The sequence below is a fragment of the Periophthalmus magnuspinnatus genome, chromosome 7, assembly GCF_009829125.3.
Source record: "Periophthalmus magnuspinnatus isolate fPerMag1 chromosome 7, fPerMag1.2.pri, whole genome shotgun sequence".
Lineage (NCBI taxonomy): Eukaryota > Metazoa > Chordata > Actinopteri > Gobiiformes > Gobiidae > Periophthalmus > Periophthalmus magnuspinnatus.
This window is the reverse complement of record NC_047132.1, coordinates 7,184,102-7,201,947: the sequence shown is the minus strand read 5'-3', so window position 1 is coordinate 7,201,947 and position 17,846 is coordinate 7,184,102. Positions and strand designations below refer to the sequence as shown.

The window sequence follows — 17,846 nt, the reverse complement described above, 5'->3', positions numbered from 1 at the left end:
GGGAGAAGAGAAGAGCGGGGTAACTCCAAAATGGCAACCCCCTATGTGACGGATGAATCGGGTATGGCTCTGCATGTGGCACCCTTTGTCCGTCCAAACTGCAGCTTCAGTCGATATAATTTTTAAAAAAATATATAAAAAGGATAAAGAATTATTCTCTCTGAAGCTTACACATATCCTACTTAAAGGCTGATCTATGTGGTTAACTTGGATTTTTTGTGTTAGCTACTGGCTAGCTAGCTAAACAGATTAGTGATGTTGCTAGTCTCAAGTGCAAATATTACTTTCATGATTTGTTTATTTAAATTTCCATATCATTTATAAAAACAATTCTTCTCAAAGCTACTTAAATTGCTGTTTCCACACTCCTGAGCTGTCAAATGTCAGGCACGTATTTATTACACAGTAAGCACTAGAAGTGTTTTTGTTCATTTCTTATATTTTGACTCAGCAAGGACTTAATACTTGACTGTTAATTAAACTGGTTCTAATTGTATACAATAGAGGAATATTGTGGACTACTAACCTTCAGCCTGTGGACTCTTTTGTCCACTTTGCCTTTTAAAAAAAAAAATCTTCCTAGGTATGTGTTGTAGGAAGTTTCGCCTTTGTCCAAAATTTGAGGTTTGTGACATTTTTAGTTTTTGTGTAGCATCAGTTTAAAATCAGTTCTGAGGCGTTCTTGCTATTGTTTATAGGGCCCTTGAGATAACTCTGCAAACTCTTAATCTTTCTGTAACAATGCAAATATAATCAAATGTTCAGGTAGGTTTGGTTTTATTTTTCAGAAAGCTAGTGAAATAGATTTTTCACTGAATTCAACATTTTCTCTTCTCATATGTATAATGGGAGAAAACATGTCATTTCATGTATACAATGTACATGCAAGAATAAAAAAGCTGAAACTGCCAAAAATGGTAAAAGTTACAAACTTAACGTGTCATCTGAAATATAAAAACAACTATCAATAAAAAAAATGTTTGTTTGTTTGCAAAGACATAAAAATAAAGACATTTCCAGAGTAATAATTTTCCTTTCCTGATTTTCTCCGTCTGTTACAAAGGCTCTGGATGGAGAAGCCAATCAAGCCAGGGCTCATTTGAAAGATATTTGTAAGTTAAAGTGCACAAAATGTTTTTGTTGCATGCAACATTATATCTATATTGATTATAACCAATGAGAAAATAGCCACAATTTCAAAAAATATCCCAGGAATGGGTAAAAGGCAGATTTTAATCCTGAACTGTAAAACTTATACATTTCACTTGTTTTCTCTAAAAAAGAAACCAAACATAAATGGAAATGTGTTTATTTTTTTCATTGTTATTAAAAGATTCGGGAATAAAGCTCCTTTCCAGAAGGCCCTATTATAATCAATAGGAAGGGCTCTGTAGAACTGAATTTAAACTGATGCCACAAACTTAAAATTTTTGACAAAGGTGAAACTTCCTAGGACACATATAAAAATGTACCCCATTATACCAGAGCTTCTGTTTTCTAGAAGATATCTCAATTTTAGAAGACATTTTTACACTACATGTGAAATTCAAGTTTGCAAACTGACAATTAAGGGGTTAAAATCCTGATGATTTTTTATCAATTTGATATTTTTGTTTAGAGTAGGTATAGCTCTTTGGATTTTGGAAATATGAGTCTATGATGATTTTACAGCTGGTTTTGTAAGTTCCTAAGTGACTTTTTTAAAGGGAAGCCTAGAGGTTAATAGAAAGTGCACCTTAAAATCTGTAGCATTCTACATAACATTAATACATAACAATCATGAGAAATAAAGTATATTATTGTATTTTCTGTACCTCAGGCAAATACATTGCTGCCACTCAGCGTCCTGATGGGAGCTGGAGGAAGCCAAGGCGGGTGAAGGATGGATACGTCCCTCAGGAAGAAGTCCCAGTGTAAGTATGTTTTCTGTTTATAACAGTAAAGGGATGATAATGCTCTGTCTTTAAATCCTGTGATTTCCAGTCCAGTGGCGCTTGACATTTTTAATAGACTACTGTATCTGTCATCTGTGATAAGGTTTATTAAAATTACATTGACTGATTTTCAAACTGCAAAGGGAGGAAGTGTGTATTTAAAACTTAACTATTTCCCCAATCTAAACCTAAATTTTTTTTAGCTTTTTGTTATAAAATACATGCATGGATTGCGGGGCACGTTTTATTTTTATTTTTTCCTTCAGTGCAATGAAGTGAAATGCCGTGAATCGTAAAACTTTGAGTTTGCAATAGTTATAATACTTATTAAATGCATGATGCTTGTAAATGCATGTAAACTTGAATACAATTGTATACCCCAGCTCTAAATCAATCAATTCAATAATACATGTCCTTTGCTGTATGATTTCAAAATTTATTGTAATTTTAATCTATTTTTGGTTTTATGTTGTGGTGTTGGTTATTTTTTATTACATGTCAATCCAATTTAGTTTCTTCCAAAATGTGTTTCTGATTGTGACCTCTATAATTACTGTACTATACATCTATACTCCTGCTTTTCATTGCAGTGTACTATGCGTAATAACAAAAATACTACCATATTTTGTCTTTTAGATACGAAAATAAATATGTGAAGTTCTTCAAGGGAAAACCAGACCTGCCTCCTGGTTTAAACCCAGATGACGTTGCTCAGCCGAAAACTCAACAACAAAAATCTGAGAGCGATGCATCCGGCCTTTCCAAATCTGCAAAACGAAACATGAAACGCAAAGAGAAAAGGAAGCAGCAGCAGCAGACAGGAGCCGAGGAGGAGGAGGTGGATTTGGTTAGTCACGCCATGGACAACGTGAATCTCAATGAAAAAGCAGTCGCTATTCCTGACGATTCTTCGGCCACTTCGGAAAAGGCCAAAAAAATAAAAAATCTGAAAAAGAAATTGCGACAAGTTGAGGATCTGCAGCTCAAAGTGGACTCTGGTGAAATCAAACAGCCCTCAAAAGAACAACTGGATAAGCTAGCCCGGGCACAGGCTTTGAGAGAGGAAATAGAGCAGTTAGAGAAGGATTTATAAAGCACTAAGACAGTGTCAAATTTCTGGTAACTTGCCTCCTTGAGTCCTTGTAGAAATAATTCAAGTAGTTCTATTGTGAAGTAGGGCTGCAACAATTAATCAGAATAATTTTGATTTATTGACTAAAAATAACAGTATTGTATAATAGTTTCTATAAAAATAGCTGGTTTAGATTAAGACCATCCTTAAAAAAAAAAAAAAAAAAAGGAAATGCCAACTTTGCTCTAATAATAATAATCTCATTTTGTCAGTATCAATACATCCTCAAATCACTATCTAGTTTTGATACCAGATTTAGTTCCAGTTAATGTGTATCACCCTTTGACAGCCCTATTCCACATTGAAAGGGATAAGTATTCTGCATCATATTGATAGAAAAGGACATAGTCAGAAGATAAGGCATTCAGCTTGACTATACAGTGTGATGTCATAAATATTTGTGAAGGGCAAATTAATGAAGCACTCACTTATTATGGAGATGGGAACATGGAGGTTTTTATCAATTGACTCTCATTTATCAGTAAGCACAATCGACAACTCTGGACTCAAGGGATTAAGGACTGAAACAGGCAAGTGATGAGAAATGGGACACTGTCCAAGTCAGCGGCCAACAGGGAGAAACTGCACTCCAGCTCCTTGTACCTTAGCAGTACATTATTTGTTGCCATACATTCTACCAACCTGTGTGTTACCCCCAAACCTCCCAAATTATGCTGAAAAGTTGTTGTTTTTACCACTACAAACGTTTCAGCTTTTTTGTTTCATACACATTGAAAAACTGAAAAAGAAGAGATTGCTTCTACTCATTTCAGCAGCACTTAAATTGTCTGTAAAGCATCTACTGTCATTTTTAATAGCTATGCTGCTAGTAAGCCATTTCAACATGCCTCTCTATCTACCCACTGTGGCCAGTAGAGGGCGACAAATGGCAAAGCAAGTATTAAACATTTAATGATACCAATGTTAAGGTGTCAACGTGTATAAAAACTGGTCAAATAAAAATATGAGAGATGAGACTTTTTAAGAACTTATAAAAGGAGGACATCTACAGCGTGGGCAGCACACTTTTCTATGGACAACTTTAGACATGTATTTTAAAAAGATTGTCGTTTGTTTGTTTTTTTACATCATGAACATTCTATTAAATCACTCACCACTAATACCGTAGCAAAATATCGTCTTAGTTGTTTCATTGTTTTATTTTATAAACTCTGATCATGATTTCCTGTTGTCCAGCAGTGTTACTAAATGTTAGACAACTGAAAAGGATGTATGAACCAGCTCGTCACATAAGCAGTTTGTCACATAAACATAACTTACATCAATGGCGTGAAATACTGTATATGGAGATACAGGCCTAAGAGATTTTATTTCAAATCATAATATAAGGACAAAAGCTACATCTGAAATATTAATTCCTCTCAAAAATTTTAAAAGTTGATATGACAGGTTTTCATGTTTTTCTTATTATGAATTTGTTGGGAAAGTACATGTGGTAAATTATTATTAGTATAGTAGCAGTTTACAAAGAAAAGGTGGCAAAATAGTTGAAAATAACAAGAATCAGTGGTGTGTTCTAAGAAATCCTCTATGTCATGAGCAAAATGTAATTCAAAATGCAGAGAATTTATGCACAGGGAACACATTTTTTAGGAAAATAAAGGTGCTGTAATTCATACTTAGGAACAAAACTGACTACTAAACTAAAATAAATCTATCAAACCTTCTCAAAATACAGCAATAAATCCAGTACAATGATGTTAAAATAATGTGCCTATATCATAAGATTTTAATACGGTTCCTGCGCAGTAGTTTTATAAATAGCGTTGTTTTGAATCAGTGGGTTGTCCTGGACACAAGCACATTATAATTAACAGCTTTTGTCTGACTGTGGGAATGCATGTGGTTAGTTGTTTTGTTCGTACAGCTGTTAACAGTAAGTAAGAAGTATGTTATTGTACATATTCAAAAGCCACTCCTCTCTTGATGTCACATAAGTATTAAATTAGGTATTTATGAATTGATTGCAATGACTTCAAACTTTAGGTGTGTAAAATATAATTAATCTATAAGCCTCATATTTAAATCTAAACCCAAACTAAAACTAAAGTAAAATGGGCCTAAATCAGGACTTAACCGGGATTACACCCAAATGAGGACTACAGTTTTAAATATATTTTGCATTTCTTAATAAATTACAGGGCTTTTTATCACCCAAAAGAAAAATAAATAAATATATAAGCATGCATTCTTACTGTGAGTGGGCTCGCCTTTCTGCAGATCTAATCTGTTGGTTGGCTTGGTGGCATTACCTGCTTGTCTCCATGGAGGTAAGTGAGTTTAATGCCATATTGAGGACCATTCCAACTAAAGCAATAACTTCTCCATTAGCCCTGTCACGATAATCACTGTATCGACTTAGTGTTCAGTACATGAAAGCTGGAACAATATACAATTTCTTCATAAAAATTTGGAGATTTTGGAGATTTTTCTTGTAATATGTTAAGATTTGAGCTGTAGCAGGTTGGATCAGTGACTTCTATGGGTAATTACTGGTCCATTCTGCTATTTATTTGTTGCAGCTCATGTCTTTTAATGATACTGTCTATTTAAAAATGGTTTAGTGAGATTATCTTGCATTATTGTTATTGAGTCAGTTGGATAAAGTAGTTTCAATATGATCGTTTATCGCAGTATGTCTCTGTAGCAATACATATGCTTCAAAATGACCCTCTGCCAGAAAAGTTACATAGTGCACACTTAAAAACAGGAGAAAAACATTATAGACTTCAGTTTGTTTTAAAATCAACTATTTTTGCCTCTATAGAATGATATATTACTTCCTATGTTGTCTATTCTTGGACATTTGTTTGAGTGTAAGTTTGTGTTGAGTTTGTTTGTGTTGTAAGTAAATGAATTATGACTTGGTTTGTTTCAGACAACACTTAGCATTCCTTTTAAGGCTTCCGCGGTTTTGTGTCTGGCTCCATCAGTATAAAAACTCCCTTCACTGAACTACATGTGTGACAAGACTAAGCTAATGCAGGCAATGTGTAGCCAACAAGTATGCAATATCTTTTACGATTTAAATTATGTTAAGATCTTGAATCAAAAACTTATGTGGATTTAAAACAATATTATTTGAAGTTTTTAATTTTGTATATTTGTGGACTGAATATGGGATACACAAGGCTGGAGCTACTGGGACTCGTCATTTTATTACATCTGGTGTTATCATTTGCCTTGAGAAGAGAAGAAGCAATTGTAAGCTTTTAAATTAATAATATAACCTATGCATAGTTTCTTGAATGTTACACAAATAACATTAAAGAAACTATGCTTGCTAGCTATGTCAATCTGTGTTCAATTGTCAAACTTTCTGAAAATATGTCATTAAATCAGGCATACTTGCAAAAGTATGGCTATCTGCATATCCCATTGAGTGCTAAACCTCTTAACTACAGACCTGAGGAGTTATCAAACGCACTAAGGTGAGCATAAAATATCATTGCTTTTGTTTTATAGTAATTTGATCCTTTTAATTTACACTGGCAAATGTTTTAGGACATTTCAGAAGACCACAAACCTCTCAGTCTCAGGTATTTTTGACGTAGCCACTTTGAGAATGATGGACAAGCCTCGCTGTGGTTTGGAGGACTCTGGCAGTGACGAGACGCTCAGATATCGTGTCATGGGTGAGTTAAGATATGAGTCCACTGCATCTGTTCAGATTCTGCTAAATAAGTCACATAGTCTCATAGTCACATTTAATTGAGTTGGTTTTAGGCAAAACTCTATTTTAAAAGTGGTGACTTTAAATAATAATACATTTTATTTATTAGACACCTTTCTGGACACTCAAGGCTGCCTAATAAAACTATTTCTACTACAACTTTTAAGTTGGTCTAGTCCATTTTTAGTTCTAGGATCAGTCTATTTTTAGTCCCAATTGTGGTACGTGTATGTGGTATGCTTACTCTGCAAGTGTTAATGCACACGAGTTTATTACTGATGAAAGCTGTATTTTGACAAATGAGAACATTTCAAAGATACTATTAATACAATTTTTTATTGTTTTCTCTGATTACGTTTGTAATTCATTATTACTGGTTCTTTTGCCTAGTACTTTTGAACATATCCTTTTTCGATACATATCTAGTAGTACATTGCATTAAAGTAATAGGACTCTTAAGTATTTGTGTTCACACTGTACGATAAGTTATAAACATTCAACATACAGTTAATTACAGAATATTATAATAATTTTAACTTTTACAACTTACAGGTCAATGGAAGAAGAAGTTTCTGACATATCGCATCTATAACTTCGCCTCAGACCTGGGCCAGGGGAAGACACGCTCGGCCATCCAAGCCGCCTTCAGATACTGGAGCGAAGTGTCCCCTTTAAGGTTCAGAGAGCTGTACTCAGGAAAAGCAGACATCAAAATCTCTTTTCACAGGAAAGAGAAATCCTGCCCGGTCCCCTTTGATGGCAGAGGTGAGACATTTCCTGGGGATGGTTTATTTTAATTTACCTCAAGAAAATCATTGATAGAATACAGTAGAAGGAAATGGTTAAAGGTCATGTATTATGTATTGATCAGGCTTCTTAAATGGCTTTGCATATCTTTGCTTTGATTTGTCACAATTTACATTTACTAAGACAATCTTAACAGAAAATATATAGCATATGTATGGAAAACTAAACTCTCCTCAAACCTCATCTGTGATATAAAAGAGTGAAACAGTTCAAATAAGGCTAAAAGCAGTAGCTTCAAGCTTCAAAAGTCAGTCAAGTCTTAGTATAGGTTGTGTGAATGTGGAAAAGGTCAGTGATTCTGGAGAAGGTGCATAGAATACATCTTGAATTACCACCTGATGATGTCACAAGGTGGAACAGAGCGTTTTGAGCTTGGTAGACATTTGGCATTTCTGTGCTTTAATTGCATACAGTTCTCTTGCCTATGATTAAATATCTCTCCTCTCTAGGTCATGTTTTAGCCCACGCTGACGCCCCTGAGTCTGGTCTCATTCACTTTGATGCAGACGAGCTGTGGACAGAGGGACGGAGCTCAGGGTCAAACCTGAGGATTGTAGCTGCGCATGAGATAGGCCATGCCCTTGGCCTGGGACACTCACAGTACTATAGCGCCCTCATGGGGCCAGTGTACAGCGGCTACCGGTCCAACTTTAAGCTCCATCCAGACGATATCCAGGGAATTCAAGCTTTATATGGTATAAATATGTTTTTGTGGATTTAGGCTAAACTCACGCACTTCTACTTATCTAAAGCCGGGTCACAGAGGCAGTGGAGACCTTTCTCTCCTCTGACTGTATTGCTCTGTTATTGTTATGATTCATACCCTCTAGAGAGTTTTACAGATCTTACTTGATGATCTGGTGATGATCTGGTGATCCACATGTAATAGAGCACTGGCTCTATTACAAGCTCTCTTGATAAAACTAACTCTGCACAACTCTGTTTGTACTTCACTGAACTAAATACATCATATCCGATGTTTTTAGGAAAGCCTCAGTCTTCAAACCCTGTTGCTCCTCCAGGAGGAAGTGCTCCTGACCTCTGCAAAGTCAAACTGGATGCTGTCATGTTAGGTGCAGTAAATATACAGTCTATGGGTGCAGTCCAAGCTTTCTAATTTATTACACATTTAAAAAATAAGTAATGTAACTTTTTTGAAATTTAAAGCTAAATGCTGTTTTCTGTAAATTCCCAGGTCCAAAGGAGCAGACGTACCACTTCAGTGGTCAGTTTGTGTGGACCAGGTCTGGTTCCGCTCCGGTCCTGGTCTCTGCTCTGTGGAGAGGGCTGCCTGGGGATCTCAATGCTGCTGTGTACTCCCCGCGCAGCGACAAGACCTACTTCATCAAAGGTTTATATTTGTTAATTTCACATTTCTTACTAATGTGGAAAGAGAGTTTTATCATGTCATTTTAAGTTCTCTTGTGCATCTATATCTGTCTATAAAAGGACATGGCCTCTTTTAACATGTAACTCTATGTGCACTCACAGGAGACAAGATCTGGAGATACTCTGGTTTCAAAATTGACCATGGCTTCCCCAGACGCCTGAGCAACATCCCTGCCAATGTTGATTCTGCTTTTTATTCAAACAAAAACAAGAAGTTGGTCTTTTTAAAGGTAAAAACAGCCAAATAATGTATTCACATTCAGATCTAGAAATGTATCAATATTCAAATTGCAGTGCAGTACTATCAAGGTGGCACTTGGCAGCATAGTAGTATTTTGTGGATGCTTACTATGAGGTTGACTTTAAAATTATTCTGTTTTAAGACATGCTTAGTAGTTAGAGTGTTTGCTCACAGCCTCTTAAGTCGATTCAAACTTCCATCAGACCATTGTCCTTGGACAAGACACTTTTCCTACTTTTTCTGGTTTGAATGTGGCGTGTGGTGGTAAGAGGCTGATAAAGTTATTGAAGTAAATGTATCAGATTATCTTCTGCTTGTTTCAGGGCTCTGGATATTGGCAATGGGATGAGTTCAAGCCAGGAAATTTCAAGATTTATCCTCTGCTGATCAGCCAGCTGTTTAAAGGGGCTCCCAGTAACACAGATGCTGCGATGACATGGACGGATGGAAGTATTTACCTGTTCAAAGGATCACAGTTTTGGAAAGTTGACCCAAACAAGGAGAAAGTGAAAGGCTCTCCAGAAAGTATTGCTTCAGGCTGGCTGCAATGTGACGACTGAGCCACCAGGGGGAGATAGGTGTCTGCCATGGACATGCATTACAAACCAACATGCATGGCATACAGGATTAACCACTTCACTTTGTGTTCATCAGTATCAAACAGGAGTGAGTGACATTTTGAGCAGGCTATACATAGGGTTCAGAATGAATAATTAGCACTGATGCCATAGAAATTAACAATTCAAAACACAATATTATAGCTTTTGAAATGTGAAAAGTCCTCAAAATATCACCTAAAAGCAGGAAACTGAAGCCCATAAATATCAAATGAAAGCATAAATATAATTATAAGTTATTTAGCAAAAATATTATAAAATAGTCTTCAGCCCTTTTCTGAATTACTGATTAAACAAAAGCCAGTGTTATAACAAAGGAGTTTATGTGCAAATCAGGTTCAATTGCTTAATAACTATATTTTCTTTAGAGCCTGATAAGTTGTTTTTTAGTTAATTTAGTTAATTTTAGTTATGTCCCATGTTTGACAGTGAAAACTGAGTTTTCAGGCCAATTTTATTCACGTGAATGTCAGTTAAAAAGTGTGATTTTTTATGCTTCCTGTAAAAATTACATTTATTTTTATTTTATTCTGTGTCCTCTGTAAATTATTTAAATTTGCAAGGAGCCATCTGTACATCATGGCAACGGACAACAGATGAAAACTAGCCTCTTGGCTAATTCTGGCATGTTAAACAGTTACTGTTGGTCAACATGCACTGTCCGCTATAAATAAATAAATAAATAAATAAATAAAAAATAATAGTAAATAACTTTCAACCATTTGATTCTATACTCTTAAACGTCCAAGAAAGGCAATAATCCAAAATAATCCAACAAATGCAACAGATGGTTATTTATCTAAACATATTTACAAAGTAGTTTTACAATAATATAGACAATAACACATAGTAAGGGGGACATTATTACATTGTATTTTTCTGTTAAGGCAGTCACACATCACAGATAAATGCATAATTCAACATCAGCTTTGCAAAGAATTTAAAGGAGAAAAAGCCTGAAGAGCGCCAGCCTTCTTTGAACTGTAAAGATATTTGTTTGGTGCTTTGAAGCTGACCTCTGTTTGATTGACACTTCCTGTGCTTTTACGTTTATAAAAAATTCATAGAGACACAGCACTCAGGTACATTTGGAGTATCTCTGGGAGTTACCTCAAATCACCAGAGTACACAGTGTCAGACACAGACAGAAATACCAACTCTGAAAATAAATAATATGTGTGTACTTGCCAAATAAAAAAAGATTATAAATGTCAATAAATAAATATATCTCTTCATGCTTTTGAACTTATTGGTATTTTGCTGAATGTGATATTATAAAATTATTCATTATCTGAGGGTCGGAAATTTTTTTTAACCACAAATCCACCACATTTACCAAAATCCACAAAGATTTCAATATGGAAGGCTCTGCTGTATGGGCCTGGAAGATAATATAAAAATAATATATATTTGTGTAATGCCTCAATCTTCCAGATGGGATCCATAGCACTTTCATAGTTTCAAAGTCTCTTTCAATTTTATACAGTGGACTAAATTTAAACCTTTGCTAGATGATGTATATAAAAGTCTGTTAAATAATTATACAGATGTTTTATTCTTAGACAGTAAACACAGGAGAGGTGGTGAGAGGAACCATGGAGCCTGTCTCAAAGTCAAAGTCGATTAAAGTGTGAGTGATGGTGCTGATGCTGCTGCAGGACGAGCCAGTGCCCAAACGCCGCTCCTGAACACTCTGGATGTAACTCTGTGGAAGAGAGCAGAATATAATAGTCTATAAAACTCCACTTGTTTGTATTATTTCTTGTATAGAGTATATACTGTCGAGGGGACGGACTCAAAATGAATATGGAGATATTTCAGGACAGCTCTACCAACAAGCAGACTAAGCAACTGCTAAGGGTCCTGAAGCCACCATATAGGGCCTATGCGCTGTGGTTTTGCCCTATAATATTGCTCAATATGCCCAAAAATATTCATTTTCCCATCCTGCAGCTTTAGTTACTCCTCATCATCACTCAAGATTGGACGCTGCCAGACAAGTTGTTAAAATTGATGGATGGGTGTAATATTTGTGCAATGAAGCTCATAATGTATTTTTTGTAAGACTGATACACACTAATGCCCCTTTGGACTCTTGCTCTAGTTAAACATTTACAAATATAAGAAATAATGTTCTTCTTATTAAAAACTCACTGACCGGAGCTAGCACATCGCCTGCGTAGCGTTTGAGTGGTGGAGGTCGACGTTTGCGATGAGGTTGTCTTCCTCTCTGCATGTGCCTTGGGACCTGTTTCTTCTGTTTCTTATGAAGAGCTGGTGAAAATAAAATATAAATGGACAAAATATATGGGCACCTAAAATATATGTTAAGATCAAACCAATCAAAATGCACCCACTAAAATGTCTGAATTAGAGAAATAAAAACAGTAATGTTACTGCAGCAATTAAAACTTAACAGTCATGAATAGTTCAGTTACTTTAATTTTAAAGAGGACATATTACACTACTTGCTAGTTTTTAAAAGTGATGTTTAACAGATTAAATTCGAATTTTGAGCATAAAAAACTTGAGTCAGGAGTTTCAAATGGATAAAACAATAGCTGCCAATATAAATTTTGATATAAAAATGTCTGGTGAAGGTGTATCTTTTAAAACATGGAGGAGCATTTATGTATTGAGTATGTTTACATTTGATCAGGAGATGACCACAGCCAAAAAGGATTAATAAAACAAAAGTCACTCGAGTATATTTTGTGCAACCATTGTTTCAAATGCTTAAAATGCCTCCTTTACTAATAATAATTCAATGTACAGTAACTTACCTTCTTTTTGTAATAATTCCCTTGCTGTCCACTTCCACTGCACCAGTCCCCCAATCAGACTGAGCAGAGGGCATATCCCAATCACAACCCAGTCAAACCAGCACAGGGGGTGTGTCAAACCGTGTTGGAAAATTCCATACACCTGATCTGGCAACACAAACGTCCCAATAATATAATCCACACAGAGCATAACCGTCACTGCACCATAGACACTGGTGTACAGTACCATGAACGGTTTATGCCATAAGAGCGTAAAAACAGCTGTGATGATCCCCAAAGCTGATATCGATCCAACAGGCACAAATTCTGAAGAAACCGTCCAAAACTGTCCAACTAAAACAAGAATAGCAAGGCATATAAAGCTGCCGAGCTGTAGTCCGCTCAATATATATCCAATGGCAGAGACCAGCATGGTGATAAGACCACACAGGACCCCTACGCCCAACCCGATACCCGCCTTCGTCTCCAGGCTCAGGTGAGAGTCCAGTCCAGGTTCCTTATGGTACAGCAGGAGCACAGCGGCTGACCCAAACAGGAAGCCAGAGAAGAATAGAACCATCTTCAGACAGCGGTATCCTGGGGAGAGAATGTGCTAAATATAAGTTAAAGATGCACCATGTAACTTTTCTGGTGAAGAGTGTGTGACTTGATTGTGTCTACGGAAATGGTACTGCTTTGCCTGGAATGTCCTACTGTGTCGCATTAAACATTTACTGAATTACAGGTGTTGCTAAAAAATACCTTGAATAACATGCGCTTTTACTGTGAGTGGGCTCCCCTCTCCACAGATATGACCCGTAACTTGGCTTGGTGGCTTTACCTGCTTCTCTCCATTTCAAGTTTAATGCCATATGGTGGAACATTTGATACAAAGCAATAACATGTCACACTCAGCACCTTTGACCAGACATTGATCATTAAACAGACATCAAAGTTTTAAAGGTCTGTGGTGTGAGCAGGTAAAAATAATATTGTTAAAGATGTTGGAAAAATATAATGGAATAATACATTTGTTGCTAATAATTAGGTGAAACATTTTAGGCAGATCAACACTGGAAATCAAGCAACATTTTAAAACGTTAACCTAAAACCTTTGCTGTAGATCTTGTAACTTGTTAATATTCACATGGGATTTATTGTTTTTATTTAAAGTTCAAATGTGTAACTTTAGTCTGACGGTGTTTGTGGACTTTGGCACTAGCGCATGTGTGTTTACCTTGTCACATGTTTTCAGCTGTGCAAAGATCATGGCCTCGAACCAGTGTTTTCAGTCTCAACGCTGTGCTCACAAAACCTTTAAGAATACTACTCATTATGTCAGTATGGATCAAGTACTAGTAATTTGTAACTACCCAAAACTATATTTATTGTTAGGGAGCTTGTATTTTTTCAACAGATGAGATTTAGTAATTCTGAAATGAACCAGTAGCATAGGTGCCCTCGGTAACAAAACTATTCTTCTTAGACGCAGAAGCTTTCAAATGGATTTTTTTTGCAAAGCTCACTATAAAACTTTGCGATTGAGGTATTATAATATCATACAGTGCTGTTAAATCCTTTGTATTACGTTAGTTTTACAATAAAATCCCTAAAAGACATCATTGGTAACAGGTGGTGTAAGACGCCATCTCAGTCAAATTCAAACACATCAGATTCAGTGCCATCTGCCGACCTCTCCTCCGGCTCCTGCTCCTACTCCTGTCCGTGCCTGCTCTGATCAGCCTAAACCCTGGCACCTTCTGGGCATCTTCTGGGTCAGTTCCAGGTGAGCCAATGAGCCAGTCAGGTTTGTTGGCAGCGCTGATAAAACTCTAGCAGTGACATGTTAGCTCTGACTTAGACTGTGCGAGCATCTGCAACTAGTTTTGTACAGACTGTGCTGTGCTGGATTGTATTGTTCTGTTTTCTTGAGACAATTAAGACAATAAACCATTATTTAAACTGAAAATTTGACAGTCCTATTAGACAGGTTCGTCAAATTTCTACATCCTCATCCCTTTATTTTGGAGAATTCCTCACTTCCAGACCATTATGAAGTTGTCATGTTGATTCCCCTGTTTCACGCCATTTTTCTATGCTAAAATAATACTGCAATATTAATCTCTGAATGTACATTATTGTCAATAGTGTAATAGTAAATTCTTTAATCATGTTCTTACAGCTAAATTTACCCGTGTCTGGGGCTCAGTGGTTTAGGCCATACTAAATAATGGGTTTTTTGTTGCGCTGTGGTTGTTGTCTGTCCCGGGGCGATGCTGTCTATCAGCTTTGCCAAGGTGTAGCCTATTAAAAGTTTCATTTGGACCCCTCAGGTACAGCTTCTCTGGGCTAGTAAGAGGCCAAATAACATCCATAATCTTACAGAATCCATTAAAGTTGTATACGTACCAAAAAAGCAGTAGATGAGTCCAAAAGAGAGACACATGGAGCAGACGATGGAGGGGATGACTTCATACATGATGTTAATCTGCAGAGTGCATGAGTCTTCTGCCAGGTCCAGTGCAGGCTCCACAGACACAAACTGAGGAGTGACAGTGGCCATTTTGGAGGCTTATCGTTATTACTAAAGCTGCATTTGTGTATTTTCCCTTTGTTCAGTCACACAGTATGAAGTTCCTGCATGTTTTTTTTTTCCAGGAGAGGAAGCTGGCGTGTTTCCTCTGCACCTGCACAGAGCAAAGAGAGTGGAGTTATCTACAGACCGACCTCAGCCTCTGTTATCAAAAGTACAAAAGGAAATAATATTGTTGATAAATATTAAACACATTCTCTGATAAGGATTGTAACACTTGAGTTGGTGAGTTGCTACTTGTGTGTGGAAGGAAAACACACTCAAATTCATTTTCTTTTTGGATGTATTGAAGTTAAATGAATTGAGTAATGCTGCCAATTGCATTAAAGAAATATTCCATAAATCACTAACCCTAGTCCAACCATATTGATGGTATGGATAGTATGAAAACAAACATTGCCCCATAAGCAAGATACTGCATTTTCCAGATTATAAATCACACTTTTTTTCATAATTTGTACGGGGGTGCGACTTATACTCAGATGCGACTTATATGTGAAATTATTGGATATTGGATCCAATAGTATCCAATAATATTGGATATTATTAATAGAATTTCACATCTTTGTTATTGTCACACTGACAACTGCATAAGGGCACTCTAGGCTTATGTACCAGTATGATGACCAGTAAATATATATATATATATACACATACACACACGCATGCACCCACACCCACACACGCATGCACCCACACCCACACCCACACCCATATATATATATATATATATATATATATATATATATATATATATATATATATATATATATATATATATATATATATATATATATATATATATATATATATATATATATATATATATATATATATATATATATATATATATATATAAAACACAAAAACCTTCAAATCGAGATTGTTATAAATGAATGTCATTGTAAGTGTGTCGTGTTTCTGCACAGTGCAGTGGTGCAGTGGTTTCTCTGAGTATAGTTTTCCTCATTGTTTTGTTCAAACAGGAAACAGATGAGGAAATGACCCAGTGGCTTGAGCACTTGTTATGGACATCTGCTCTGGACACACAATATTCTATTTATTGAGCTAGCTAGCATTTTCTAAACATCTTAAAACTATAAATAGTATTATTTAGCTCAAATTAAAACTAAATATTTGTGTTTCTTTCAGGCTCGTGTGCTGCTCTTACCTTGCCTCGTGTTATCTCTGTGTTGTCCCAGTGTATACTAACGTGCAGAGGTAAGCCGTGCTAACAGATCAGTCATCTAAGTGGTATTAGCAGATTAGCTTTAGCAGAAGATGATCCAATCGTCTTAACTCCATGACACAGTCCTCATGTGTTTTTCTACTTGCACTTTTTATAGAGTCTCATCACAGAATGGGCTACAATTTTACCTTTGTGTAACTGTAGGCCAACAGTCCCTGGTGCAGAACTTCTTATTTTGATTTATTCACCTGTATTAACTCCAGAGTTAATTTTACATTTATACTTATAATTAAATCAGAAACCTAGGTGCAGGCCTAATGCACTACTTTTGGCTTTTATTCTAAACTGTTAAGTTCTAATATAGGTATGCATCTTTTACTGTTAAAATTACTACTACCTTTACCCACTTTGCCAATATACTTATTAAAAGACACATGCTCACTTGAGTAAACATACCCAAAAATGTATTTAAAATATACAAAAACACAGTATAGTCACAGCAACTGAATTAGTTATTGGGAACAATGTGAAGTTTCTGTATAGTGATAACTAAAAACTACCTTATCCTAGGACATATCATAGAAAATACATTTAAAATACATATCCATACCTGCAAGAGGCATTTCGAGAGATGATTGTGTTAAAGTTTGTCGTGTTTCTGTAGAGCTCAGGCTGGTCCCATCTGTGTGTGACCATAGACTGTGTATATGTGTGTGTGACTCTGTGTACAGCCACACAAAGGCACTGCCCCAGTCACTGCTAAAGTCCAAACCTAAACCAGAGCCCACCTCCCAACAGCAGAGGGAGACTCAAATAAATAGTTTTTGAGGTTCTCAGAGATTACACGCTTGTACTTTTATAAATAGCTAAATAATTTCTCAAGATAAGATAAGAGGCATGTTATTCATACATGGGAAATTTCACTAGGCCTATAGCAACACAAAGTAGAAGAATAAATGTACGCAGACAAAAATCCACTTACAGAATAGACTTAAAAAGAAGACATATTGTGATTTTGTCTGGATCATCAAGTGTCCTCTCAGGCTCAAGAGAGGGCACAGAACTCGTATAAGGATGATAGATTTTTATGGTAAAATGAAGCTAGTTGGGAGCAGTAATGGCTAATAGTACTTTCATCATTCATTTTCCTCCATTCATTGTTGCCTCACTCCACCAGAAAAGAGCGATTGAACCAAATGGAGATATGAGTGGTACAAGACATGATCAAAAACCTTGCGCTAATTTTAACAGTCTTGCGTCAGGGCTTTTAATAGACCGCTATGTTCAATATTCAGATGTGTTCCAGTCTTTTTATAAATGGTTACTCTGGGTTAAAGCTATGATTTTTGTGGTTGTTTTGCAATGATTTCAGAAGCAATTCAATCAGTCCAGTGTATTTACATATAAAGGCTAAATCTATTGACTTAAAACCATGTCTGGAATTATTATGAGATTTTACTGAAGTAGAAACAGTATGTGACGAGAGCA

General features: G+C 36.0%; 3 protein-coding genes across 3 annotated transcripts; 2 read left to right on the top strand and 1 right to left on the bottom strand.

Moving 5' to 3' along the window:
* The first annotated feature begins 13 nt into the window (after positions 1-13).
* Positions 14-4,214, top strand: pym1 (PYM homolog 1, exon junction complex associated factor). The gene is made up of 3 exons (XM_033969611.2): positions 14-61; positions 1,820-1,913; positions 2,571-4,214. Exons 1-3 carry the CDS (start codon positions 31-33, stop codon positions 3,025-3,027), a joined length of 582 nt encoding a protein of 193 aa, XP_033825502.1. The 5' UTR covers positions 14-30; the 3' UTR covers positions 3,028-4,214.
* Positions 4,215-6,041: 1,827 nt separating this feature from the next.
* LOC117373793 (matrix metalloproteinase-19-like) lies at positions 6,042-9,792 on the top strand. The gene is made up of 9 exons (XM_033969899.2): positions 6,042-6,291; positions 6,430-6,518; positions 6,592-6,722; positions 7,313-7,525; positions 8,017-8,262; positions 8,554-8,640; positions 8,763-8,918; positions 9,059-9,186; positions 9,521-9,792. The coding sequence occupies exons 1-9, from the start codon at positions 6,205-6,207 to the stop codon at positions 9,755-9,757; spliced, it is 1,374 nt and encodes a 457-aa protein (XP_033825790.2). The 5' UTR covers positions 6,042-6,204; the 3' UTR covers positions 9,758-9,792.
* Positions 9,793-11,041: 1,249 nt separating this feature from the next.
* Positions 11,042-17,082, bottom strand: LOC117373711 (transmembrane protein 198-like). The gene is made up of 5 exons (XM_033969800.2): positions 16,969-17,082; positions 14,986-15,263; positions 12,598-13,173; positions 11,973-12,088; positions 11,042-11,519 (listed from the first exon to the last, which is right to left on the bottom strand). Exons 2-5 carry the CDS (start codon positions 15,137-15,139, stop codon positions 11,373-11,375), a joined length of 993 nt encoding a protein of 330 aa, XP_033825691.1. The 5' UTR covers positions 15,140-15,263; positions 16,969-17,082; the 3' UTR covers positions 11,042-11,372.
* Between the last annotated feature and the right edge of the window lie 764 nt (positions 17,083-17,846).

Excerpts from the sequence above, each read along its gene's own strand:
- LOC117373711 (XM_033969800.2), bottom strand. The coding sequence starts at position 15,139 with ATGGCCACTGTCACTCCTCAGTTTGTGTCTGTGGAGCCTGCACTGGAC. Across the intron at positions 13,174-14,985 it reads ACTCATCTACTGCTTTTTTG|GATACCGCTGTCTGAAGATG; the intron begins GTACGTATACAA and ends TTCTCTCCCCAG. Across the intron at positions 11,520-11,972 it reads CAGGCGATGTGCTAGCTCCG|AGTTACATCCAGAGTGTTCA; the intron begins GTCAGTGAGTTT and ends TCTCTTCCACAG.
- pym1 (XM_033969611.2), top strand. The coding sequence starts at position 31 with ATGGCAACCCCCTATGTGACGGATGAATCGG. Across the intron at positions 62-1,819 it reads CTATGTGACGGATGAATCGG|GCAAATACATTGCTGCCACT; the intron begins GTATGGCTCTGC and ends TCTGTACCTCAG. Across the intron at positions 1,914-2,570 it reads CCTCAGGAAGAAGTCCCAGT|ATACGAAAATAAATATGTGA; the intron begins GTAAGTATGTTT and ends TTTGTCTTTTAG.
- LOC117373793 (XM_033969899.2), top strand. The coding sequence starts at position 6,205 with ATGGGATACACAAGGCTGGAGCTACTGGGACTCGTCATTTTATTACAT. Across the intron at positions 6,723-7,312 it reads GCTCAGATATCGTGTCATGG|GTCAATGGAAGAAGAAGTTT; the intron begins GTGAGTTAAGAT and ends TACAACTTACAG. Across the intron at positions 8,641-8,762 it reads ACTGGATGCTGTCATGTTAG|GTCCAAAGGAGCAGACGTAC; the intron begins GTGCAGTAAATA and ends GTAAATTCCCAG.